We start from the raw sequence: 12546 nt of genomic DNA, 5'->3' as shown, positions 1-12546 counted from the left end.
TTATCCAATCCAAGCACTCTATCCAATGTGCCTACTTTTTGCCAAACACTGTGCTAGGAAGGTCTTCATTTTGCAAACATTTAGTAAGTTATCATGCACAGGAGCTACTAAAATTAATACTTGTCCTAACAAAGGCCTACACCAAAATTCTAGAAACAACTTCTGTGACCTTTTAGACACTGATTCCAAATACTTTCAGAGAAACTACTAGCTTGTGACCAAGAAAAGTTAAAATGAACTACATACGGGGGAAGGCAACAATTCAAAAGACCATTTAGGAAAAAAAAAAAAAAGTGGGCAGTACACTGGCTGGAATAGCAGTAAAAATAGAGATTTACCCCTGGAGACACTTTTATGGTAATAGAAATGGGGAGGCATATTACAGAAAACAAGGGCTAAGAGATCTCAAAATTCTATAAAATACACTATCCAGTACTACTTCATATTAATTCCCATTTCACAAAAACTTTAATCCAAGGTCAAGCAACTCAGTATTTCTTTTCAACCTGCACCTCTGTCTTTCCAACTCAGAAATGACTGCATGAACATACAAATTCATCCCCTACCTGTCCATTAGTTCTCTCTTTCAAGAAGCATTTATGGCTTGCCCTCTCCATCTTCAAAGATATCAGTCAATACTTTAGGATACTGCCTCAAATAAGTAATAAATCCATATAGGAATCTATACTGTGAGGTACACTTACATTTCAGACTAATACGAATTATTACATAAAATCACAAAACCAATCAAATTAACATAATTCTAAGAATTAAAAGGGTATAAAGGCTTTATATCTACAATACGGTGTTTTAAATTAAGATGTTCATTTATATCCAAACTGGGACACTTCTGAGGAAGTGGGTGCTATTAATAATTATGCCATGACAACAAACGTATCTGGAGTGTCTGGGCAAATTAAGATGTTAAGGTGTCTCTCTTTATAACAGACGTTCATAAAAGACAGGCATAGATGCTAATAACTAAATGTGTAGAAAACAAAAGACAGGGCAATTCCCTTGAACCGCAATGTTGTTTTTCCAGACTTTAACTTTTTCTATTAATAAAAGATATCAATACTTCTTTGTTTTTTTCAAATCCTATCACTTCCCCAAATCTTCTCCATTCAGAGCATCCTTTAATATCACCAGACACATTAGATGTCATCACTTGCAATAGGGAGCAGTACTGTAAGTAGTCAAGACACTCATGAGTTTATGTTATTCGATCACCACTATGTATGATCTTGGGCCAGTTAACCATTCTGAGTTTCAGTTTTGTAAAGGATAATAATAAAGATATTCTTATAGTTTTATGAGGCTAGAATGAAATAGCATAAGTTAACTGCTCAGAATAGTACCAAGCATGTAAGAGACACATAATTATTATAGATCTCTTTGCCACCAAAAATAGGAACCTTTAAGTAACAAATTGGCCAGTAACATTTAACTGGCTGATTATTTTAAAGGATGATGGCATTATTACTCAGTACAAAACTCTTGTCTATAGCTATTTGCCTTCTTTTTTCAATTTATTGGAGTATCAGAGGAGGAACATGAAACAAAGAACAGATGCCTGATACCATCACGTTCTGCACAAGGAATGAGAACCAAGGTTATACATATAGCTAGTAAATGGTGGCAACAGGATTTGAACCCATCATCTGTATAATTCTAAAGCCCCTTCTCTTTACACTTAACTACCATGGAAGATGGTTCTTTTCAATCACAGTCTAATATTCATCAATATTTCTGAAAACAACACCACTGGATATAATAAAAAAGCTTAGTGGCTCAGTTAACTGCCCAAATCTTGATACCAGCTCAGGTCATGATCTCACAGTTCATGGGATCGAGCCCTGCATTGGGTTCTGCACTAAGCCTACTTGGGATATTCTCTCTCTCTCTCTCTCTCTCTCTCTCTCTCTCTGCCCCTCCCCTGCTTGCACATGCATGGCATGTTCTTTCTCAAAAATAAACATTTTAAGAAGTTATTATTATCATGATATTCACCCCATATAATGTGGGTATTCATTATAGTGGACAAAGTTTAAGAATTAAGATAAAGATTTATATAGACAAAACTATGATTGTTATTTAAACACTATTTCAAATAGCTGGCTTCTATTCCAGTTATCCCTAACAGCTCAGATCAGACCTAGAACATTCGAGAGATATATGTAACTCATACAAAGGTTATTCTTAATAGTGTCTTCAAAGAAAGTCTTACTTGGAATCATAGTGATAGTGATAGATCAGGGAGAAAACATAAGTCTCCTTCTCCCTATCCAGCATTCCACTTTACCACACCACCTGGGATCTCTGCACATAATATTCTTTAAATATTACTATGTCAGTAGAGAAAGGAGGGGGCATTATTTATCATACAAAATTATGACTACTCCCCAAATAATACACATTAACACAGCAATTTAAAGTTAAATTCTAGGTTCCCTAAAGAATTTCAGGCAAGGGTCTCTTTCCCCCTATTTAAAAAATAAACAGGAACATACTGTATGTGTATATAATAATAGATATGTGCCTTTACACTGTAGTTTTAAACACTATACTAATGAAGCTAAGTCCAACCTTCTATGAATTAGCTTTGTTCTTTTTAAGCCATATGAAACAATACAAATCAGTAAGTCTTTGACAAAAACATGCTATGAAAAAACATGGAAAGAATGAGTTTATGAATGGATGAATACAGATCTGTTCCTATTTCTGGATGACCAAGTAGAAAAAGACTGCCCTTCTGGTAGGGTCAGTAAAGACATCATGATCTACAAAACCCAGTACATTTGAAAATAGCCCTATATGTAATGCAGTGCTTTGTACATGAGAAATTTACAACAACTTAAGACAAAATAAAGAAAATTTGATTTTTGAAGAAAAAGTCAAGAATAGGGCAATCCATTAAAAAAAGGATGTCACATTAAAAAATAAACAAGCAATTTCAGAAAACTCAAGAGCCAAAAACTCAGGGCTACTTTTAATTTATTAAAATGAATGAATTCTGGGATAAAACAAAAACAAAAAACCTCACCTGTCAGGAAAGGAGGAGAAGACTGGTGAGAGAGAGACAGGCAAAGAAGGAAATCCCAGAAGGTTCCCTGCTGCCTGTGAGATGAGGAAAGATAGAAAGGCTTGTGGGAGAGAGAACCCAGAGGCAGAAACCGGAGTAGGTTTCTTAGCTATCTCTTAGAGGTAACAGAATTAGTTGGTAAACTGTTAGGGGAAAAAAAAAACTTAATTAGTGAATAACAGCTTATTTAAAAATACATTTCTACTGAATGAAGGTCATAGAAGCAATGACCTACTGCTATCTGCCCAAAAGAGCAGGCAGTCTAAATCCTAGCCACTTCTTTTTCTGCATATCTGAAATTTCCATTAAGGCCTAGATTTAAGTTTAGATTAACATATTATTCAACTCCACTTGTCTTTTTTCCAAAACCCTCAAATATACGTCATCCACCCCCAAATAACTAACCAAACTCTTGCAACTACTATTTCTGATCATGACATTTCTTTTTTAACTGCAAAGATGTCTTTGCATTTATCAAGTATTATTTAGAAAGGGAGGGGGGCAATGAGCCACTCTGTAAATATATATACAATGTAGAGCTAGGAAGTAAAGTGCTGGGGGTCTGAAGAGAATGGAGTTAATGGTATGGCTTTACTTGCCTTTAAAGAAATCACTGAGTTCAAGTTTGTCACAGACCAGGCTGAAACACTGTTCAAACCTGAATTATTCTGCTTTCTAAAGACCAAAGAAAACAAGTAGCAGGGAACAAAACAGAAGCCTTTTTCAACTGCTTCTTTTTATTCACCCACAGTGTAAATAATGCCTAAGCAGCCACTGCACTGCAGTGAAGCTGTAGGGTTTTTTTCTTGTTTAACTAAAAAATTATTCCTTCTTTCAAATCTTTCTTAGGGACCAAAATTTTACGTTATACACTCGACTGACAAGTGTACTTTCACAATACTTATGCTTAAGCACCTTAACTCACCCTTAAATCAGTCCTCTGAAAATGACAAACTCTTTGGAAAACGCTGTTCTGGAGAAGGGAAGGGTTAGCTAGCTGCAGGGTGCCCTCTTGTGGCCCAGAGGAGTGACTGGACTCTTTTTCTGCATCTGAAGAGCACAGCATTGGATGGAGTGAGTCTCATGAAGGTCGCTAATCTACCAAAGTAAAATAATCTCCAGGAGCAAGCGGTTAATTACACATCTCATGTCTGTTCACTGTTATGTTCTGTTACCAAAGTCCACACTATGTTAGTATTATAGAACATGACAAAATAAAGATGTGACCACAAGGGTTTTCATAATCAATTAAAATAGTTTTCTAAATATTCTTTAGGTATATGGAAAACTCAAGCATTTTTGAAGCCTTAATTTATGTGATGGTGTAGTCAGATGGGATGCCCCAACAAATATCATATATTAACAGGACTGATAAAATCTATTAAAAAATTCAGAGTGCTAACTGTGTGCCAGTTATTCAAAGCTGACAGTCTACAGAAATGACTAATATAAAACAAACTGTAACAAGTAATACAGTAAAAGTATGTATAAAGATCTATGAGAAGTCAGAAGAGGAAGTAATTAATTCTACTGTAGCTAGCAATGGGACAACAGATAAGAGTCTTTCTCAGCACAGTCATGTAAAGGCTTAGAAGTTTATTAAGCAAACAGTGAACAAGTAGAAATTTTTGAAGAGAGAATAGTGAACAATTAAGTGTGGCTAAAGCAAACAGCATACATATATAAAACAGCAGGACAAGGATCCAGAGAGGCTCTTTTCTAAGCAAAGTAATTATGGTTCATTACCAAAATATAAAACATTATCTAAACCAAGTCAATCAAATCAATTAGATACAATCTCACTAAAAATTACTGCTAGAAGTTTAAAAAAAAAAAGAGCTGAAAATCACAACTACAGAACTGCATAATCTGAGATTTTAAAAAACCCACATCATGTGGAAGACATAACCACTATTTTCAAGAATATCTATGGTTAAAAAAAGTCTCAAGGGCCCAAATAAAGTGAGGTATATACATTCTTAGTATTCATAAGTATTTACCTCTCCCATTCCCCGAGATTCTAATGCAAGAGCTTGAAAATCATGATTCATTTCATCCACAGATCAAACCTGTTGAACAAAAACAAAAATCAGTAGAAAGAAAAATTTAAATAGACTACATCAAATATTTTTGTACTATACTGCTGCTACTAATGCCATTAGCATGAGCTGAGATAGGCAAAAACCAATTTCTCTATGAAGACAGATCTTCCTAAATAGACCACGTACCAGCAGTCCATGTTAAAATTAAAACCCTGGGGTCAAAGGTTCTTGGGTTATTCTGTGTGCCCAGAGAAACAACTATTGACTGAGCAAAACAGAAAGTAAAGAATAAAGGAAGCAAGCTCAAATACTAAAGTATATAGTCTGTTTTTATGTTGTTCCAATTACAAAATTACTATTTTACATTACTTCAGTTAACATTTTTCAAAATTTCTCAGCATTTCATTATTTGTAGATCTTACACCACTGATTTAAAACTTTCACTTAAAATATATAAGCGGTGATCCAATTCAACCTCAAAGAAACTTCAATCAGCTGTGAGAGAGATTAAATATTGAAATTTCCTTAAGAGTAACTCTTCCCTTCTCCAACTAAAACATATTTCTTTAATCTTTTCATTTCTAACAGTTTAAATTGTTTATCATTCATGTGACAATGTAATGTGTTCTTGAGTCAGAGGACCCTTTGCCTTCTAATGTTAAGTACTGCTGAAGAACACCATTCGCCACTACAAATTCAGAGCCTTCAGCTTTGGGCTTGGCAATACAATCCTATTAATTTCCCCAATAGGTTTTCTCTCTCTCTTTAAAACTCCACAGTATTTAACATTACAAAGCACCCCTCCCTTCCTGTAATAATGTTCTCTGTTGCCCCTTTGTCTCTTAGGATTTTTCCTTCTACTTTCCAATGTGTGTAGTTGTTTTTTTCTCAGGCTTGACAGATCCCCATTGGTCTCTTCAACTCCAGTTTCTTTAGTACACTATCCAAGGTAGTCCCTTATCCTGTGCAATCTCATCCACTCTCATCGCTTTGAAAACTATATATATGCTTAGGACCCTCACTCTAACATTTGAATTTATAAACCAAATTTCTCTCTTAAACATTTCCAATTATCTCTTTCCCTTCCCTGGGCAAAATTCCAACTTTACTCCGTAAATACAGCTTCTTTCCTCTCTTACACCAATATCCAATCACTAATATCAATCTCCCGCCTCACTTAAATCTAACCATTTTCCAGGTGTCTGGTTGTTCAGACTACCACCATCTCTTACCTAAAATACTGCAGTCTCTCCTGTCTTCCCATCATATAATCTAATTTCCAAATGTAATCAGTCTTTCTGAATTGTGCTGTTCATCCAACTCCTATATTTTAATCCTTGACTTAAAGTGCAAACTCCTTAATGTGGCTTACAAGGAAATAGAATTGGATTCAAATTATTGTCAGGCAGCGTGGTAGCTCTATAAATTCTGAACAAGTAACCTAAACTGTTTTTTTCAATTTCTTCATGGGACAGTACCTGCCACATGGATTACTGTGAATTAGGAAACAGGGCACATAAGCATTCAAAAGTTAGCTATTAAAAGGGCACCTGGCTGGTTCAGTTGGTGAAGTATCGAACTTTTTTTTTAAAAATATTTTTACTTACTTTTGAGAGAGCAAAAGTGGGGTAGGGGCAGAGAGAGGTGGACAGTCTGAAGTGGTCTTTGCCGCGGACAGCAGCAAGCCCAATGTGAGGTTTCAACTCATGAATCACAAGATCATGACCTGAGCTGAAGTCGGGATGCTCAACTGAGGGAGCTACCCAGGTGCCCCAAGCATGCAACTCTTGATCTAAGGGTTGCAAGTTCAAGTCCCCCACTGGGTGTAGACCTTACTTAAAAATAAAATCTTTTTTTTTTAAAGCTGTTAAAAAAGCTCTTCAATCTTTTCATCAAATGATACTTGAAAAATGAGATATCCATATGCAAAAATGAACCTCAACACATAACTTACACTTTAATTAAAAAACTAATAGATCATACAGCTAAATGTAATATCTAATATTATCAGACTTCTAGAAAAACAGAAGAGCTTTGTGACCTAATGTTTGGTAATGAGTTTTTAAGATCAACATCAAAAGCAGAGTCCATAAATGAAAAACTGATATCTAAAAAATTTGACTTCATCAATAAAACACACTGACCAAAAGACACTGATAATACTGAAAGACCACAGACTAGGAGAAAAAATATTTGGAAATCACAGATTCAATACAGAACTTGTATCCAATATATTAAAAAAAAAAAACTCTTACAATATAACAAGGAACAAACAACCCAATCTAAGAACGGGTAACAAATCTGAAGAGATACTATATCAAAAATATGGAGAGTAAATAAGCTACTCTCTTAATTTGTTAGGAAAGCTGGATTCATTAAGTTTTCACAAAGTGAACATCTGATTCATCCTTTCATTAACTCAGGAAGCTTTTGCTGGGTATCTTCAGTGTGTTGGGATTTTGTTGAGAAAAGAACAAAATATGCTCACTGTTCTCAAGAATTTAAATGAATCACACACACTTCCAGGTAATTAGAGGTGTAGCTCCTATTCACCTAAATCCTCTGGCAGATAACAACAAATTCTGGCAAATAGAGAACAATTTGAAGGCAATGGAAACAACTAAAAAAACAAACTGGAAGATCGTCTACACTTAAAACAAAGGACTGCCACAGAGTGAGTTTTCTAAATGGCGTTTTCTCCTGAGGACAGGCCTGGGGTGGGCACCAAAATTCCTACAGAGAATCTAGTCTTAAAAATGAAGGACGAGGGGCGCCTGGGTGGCTCAGTCGGTTAAGCCTCCGACTTCGGCTCAGGTCAGATCTCACGTTCGTGGGTTCGAGCCCCGCATCAGGCTCTGTGCTGACAGCTGGCTCAGAGCCTGGAGCCTGCTTCCGGTTCTGTGTCTCCTTCTCTCTCTGCCCCTCCCCCTCTCATGCTCTGTCTCTGTCTGTATCAAAAATAAATAAAACATTAAAAAAAAATGAAGGACGAAAGGACAGTTTGGAGCAACCAGAGATGTTGGGAACTAAGGAAGGAAGCCTCAGAAAGGAGACAAGCAAATTCTGTATATAAATCCTACTCAGATTTTTTAGACAATCCCTAAACTACATATCTGTGGAACAGACTTTGAGCAGCCTAAGTAAGGCTAAAAGAACAAAGCAGGAATGTCTGCTACAGACTATCACAGAAGTCACAGGAATTTGGAGTTTGAGCCCCATGAAAACAAAAGCAAAAAATATTCTCCATAGGAACATAACAGAATCTAGAATACTTTCAATATATCAATCCTAAAGTCTGGGACACAATCCAAATTTACTAGACATGTAGAAACAGGAAAATGAGACCTAGACTAAAGAGAAAAATCAATAAAGACCAACTCCAAGTTGACCCAACAGTTAGAATTAGCAAATCTTAAAGCAACTATTTTAACTGTGCTCAAAGATGAAAGAAAAGAATATGCTAATAAATTTAAAAAAATACAAAATTACAGCAAAGAAAGCAAAACTATAAAAATAAACAAGTGGAAATTCTGCAATTAAAAATATCTTTTAAAAATTTCACAGATGCATTTAATAACAGATTGGAGGTAAGAGGTCAGTGAATTTAAACATAGATCAACAGAAATTTCCAATCTGGAGAGAGGGAAAAAATAATACAGAAGAAAATGAGGTAGGAAAATTATTTTCTTAAAAAATTTTTTAATGTTTTTATTTATTTTTGAGAGAGAGAGAGAGAGAGAGACAGCATGAGCAGGGGAGGGTCAGAGAGGGAGGGAGGCACAGACTCTGTGAAGAGGCTCCAGGCTAGTTGTCTGCACAAAGCCTGACGCAGGGCTCGAACCCCATGAACCATGGGATCATGAAGTGGGAAGCTTAACCCACTGAGCCACCCAGGCACCCCAGGGAAAATTATTTAAAGAAACAGTAGTCAGAAATTCCTTCAAGTTTGATGAAAGTAAAATTAATAGATCCAAGATATTCGGTGAACCCAAGGCAAAATAGGAAAAAGAAAATAAAACCCATGCCTGGAGTAAAAATCAAAGAGAAAATCCTGAAAGCAGCTAGAAGACAAAGGTTACATAAGGGGGAGATAGTATGACTGACCACTGACTTTGCACTTCAAACAGTGGGGACCAGAATATAAAGGAACATCCTGTAAAGTGCTGAAATGAGAAAAAAATGCCAACCTAGAAGTTTTTACCTGATAGAAATATCCTTTGGCTTAAAAAAAGATGTTTTGGGATAAAAAATTTTGTTCAAACAGACTTCCACCTCAAGAAATACTTAAATTTTTTTTCAAGCTAAAAAGAAATAACAGATGGAAACTCAGATCCTTAAGGAATGAAGGGCACCAGAAATGTTAAGTATGTGCTAAGTATTGTTTTTTCCTCTTAATTTCTCTAAAATTCATATTCTCATTTAAAGTAAAAATTTCAGCATTATAGGATTTATTACATATGTAGATGAGCCAATTTACCTGCACTTACTATAATAACTCTGGCCATACCCTCAAGACACCGAGTTGTTTGTTTTTTTAAGTTCATTTAGGGGCGCCTCTGGCTCAGTTGGCCTCCAACTTGGGCTCAGGTCAGATCTCACGTTTGTGGGTTCGAGCCCCTCTTCAGGCTCTGTGCTGACAGCTAGCTCAGAGCTTGGAGCCCGCTTTGGTTCTGTCTCCTTCTCTCTCTGCCCCTCCCCCCTCTCATACTCTCTCTCTGTATCAAAAATAAAACATTTAAAATAATAATAAAAAGGAAACTTTAAAAAAATAATAAAGGGGCGGCTCCATAGCTCAGGGGTTAGAGCACTGGTCTTGTAAAAAAAAAAAAAAATAATAATAATAAAGTTCATTTATTTTAAGAGAGTGACTGGGGGAGGGGCACAGGGAGAAGGAAGAGAGAATCCCAAGCAGGCTCTGCACTGATGCGGCGATGCAGGAGCTCAAACCCACAAACTACAAAATCATGACCTGCACCAAAACCCGACTGAGAAACCCATGACGCTTGTTTTAACCAACTGAGCCACCAAGGCTCAGTTTGTTTTAAAGCAAACTCACTGAGATCAAAATATCCTTTTATACACAACATATATACATACTCATAAAATTCTGTATCCATTTATAATATGGATATTACATACATACACATTTTGCACATGTATATAAATTATCGAGACAAATAAAGGAATCTTGGTCCAAACGTGTTCCACACTTCTAATTCATACAAAGTTCTTCAACTTAACACAAAACAATTTGTTCTATGGGAGCCTGGGTGGCTCAGTCAGTTAAGTGTCCAACTTCAGCTCAGGTCATGATCTCACGGTTCGTGGGTTTGAGCCCCATGTCAGGCTTTGTGCTGAATGCTTGCTCAGAGCCTGGAGTCTGCTTCAGATTCTGTGTCTCCTCTCTCTTCCACTCACACTCTGTCTCACTCTCTCAAAAATACATAAATGTAAAAAAAAATTTTTTTAATAATTCGTTCCAATATCTACTATAGTCTGCTCAAACCATCTTTGATTTCTAAATGTTTCTTTATAATTCCCTAGAATTTAGATATAGTCCATTACGTTATTCTTTAAATATTTCATAGGATTTCCCATATTGCCCTAAATCCTACGTGCTTTGTATTATTTTTCTTAGATTCACATGTGATCTTTCTCTTAAACCTTGTATTTTAGTACTTGTGTCTTTTAGAAGTCCCATTCCATTACAGTTTCAACTTCTTCCAAGCACTAACAGTTTCCCAAGTCTAACGGCCTACCATCTGAAACCTATAGAATATTGCCAACATGTTGCTAGGAATCATATTTTTAAATATCTAAAGTGGCTTCCTAATATTTATGCAGCCAAGTTTTTAAGTATGCTTCAAATTTAAATCAATGTATGCATTACAAGCTTAACAATATATGCCTTTTAAATCAACTTATACATTAAACATTAAAAGCCCTGAAGTTGGGCTCAACATACAAAGTTCATACCAACTGCAGTCATTAAAACACTCTTCCATGGAATTGCTTATTTATCTGTATCCTCTAAGAACAGACTGTCCTTATTAATTGTTCCATTAGGGCCAAAACCTTAAAATTCTTATCATTTAGGATGGAATGGCTTTAAAGTTGAATTCCTTATTCTGTTTTCCTGAAGAAAGCACAATGGACACATTTTATATCAGACAATGTGGTGCAGTAGTAATAGTATGTAACTGGGTACAGAGTTCACATTCTGACTTGTGAGAGCTGTCTAACCTCTAAGCCTTAGTTTACTTAATCTGTTGTGAAGATCAAATGAAATAATGTATCCAGAAGTGTTTTATAAACTATTAATAAAATATACTCAACAAATATTCATTACCAACACCGTAACAGACTACTCTAGAAAGAAACACTACTTTCTGAGGATCTTGGAGTAGTTAATGTTTACGTCTCTTGTGGCTGCTTTTGTTAACATTTCAGCCTCCTGCCTTGCTGTCAGTTTAAATATCACTTGACTTGAAGGGCCCGTAGGTGGCTCAGTTGGTTAAGTGTTCCACTTCCGCACAGGTCATGAGCTCCCAGTCCGTGGGTGTGAGCTCTGCATCAGGCTCTGTGCAGACAGCTTCAGAGTCTGGAGCCTGCTTCAGATTCTGTGTCTCCCTCCCCCACTCACGCTCTATCTCTGTCTCTCTCAAAAATGAATAACATTTTTTTAAAAATTTAAGCATAGGGGCGCCTGGGTGGCTCAGTCGGTTAAGCCTCCGACTTCGGCTCAGGTCAGATCTCACATTCGTGGGTTCAAGCCCCACGTCAGGCTCTGTGCTGACAGCTAGCTCAGAGCCTGGAGCCTGCTTCAGGTTCTGTGTCTCCTTCTCTCTCTGTCCCTCACCCTCTCATGCTCTGTCTCTGTCTGTATCAGAAATAAATAAAACATTAAAAAAAATTTTTTTAATTAAAAAAAAATTTAAGCATAATAAGTAAATAAATAAAAAGTTACAGTCCTTTCTTAGGAAAGCAGTTTAACATCATAGACATAGATTCATATCTCTTGAACCAGTTTCCCCAACTTTGGGAATCAATCCTAAGAATAAATCTAAATATATATAAGGCTTTCTGTATAAACATGCTTGCAGTAGTGCTGCTTGCAGATTACTGAATTCTCAAATTATAAACTGTGTAACTGCCCTAAAATAGTTAAGTGACATAATACATCTATAAGATGAAGTAACACATAACTATTAAAAATATGAGTTTGCAATTAAGAAAATGCTTAGACAGTAATGTTAAGAAAGACTGAAAGGAGGGGTGCCTGTCTAATCATCCAACTTTGGCTCAGGTCATGATCTTGCGGTTCACTAGTTTGAGCCCCATATAGGGCTCTGTGCAGACACTCAGAGCCTGGAGCCTACTTTGGATTCTGTGTCTCCCTCTCTCTCTCTCTCTCTGTCCCTC

At 36.3% G+C, this 12546-nt stretch overlaps 1 protein-coding gene across 9 annotated transcripts in view; it reads right to left on the bottom strand.

Annotated features, from left to right (window-relative positions):
- PUM2 (pumilio RNA binding family member 2) overlaps positions 1-12546 on the bottom strand; it is a 94760-nt gene that overhangs the window by 66510 nt on the left and 15704 nt on the right. For 8 of the 9 annotated variants that reach the window (XM_029938237.1, XM_029938240.1, XM_029938243.1 and 5 more), the window contains exon 2: positions 5083-5151. The exons of the other annotated variant lie outside the window; for it this stretch is intronic. In XM_029938237.1, coding sequence (XP_029794097.1) covers positions 5083-5133 — 51 coding nt within the window. In that variant the 5' untranslated portion in view covers positions 5134-5151. The remainder of the gene's footprint in view (positions 1-5082; positions 5152-12546) is intronic. 9 annotated transcript variants of the gene reach the window in all.

The sequence above is a fragment of the Suricata suricatta genome, chromosome 4 (genome assembly GCF_006229205.1).
Source record: "Suricata suricatta isolate VVHF042 chromosome 4, meerkat_22Aug2017_6uvM2_HiC, whole genome shotgun sequence".
NCBI lineage: Eukaryota > Metazoa > Chordata > Mammalia > Carnivora > Herpestidae > Suricata > Suricata suricatta.
This window is presented reverse-complemented; position numbering and strand designations above follow the sequence as displayed.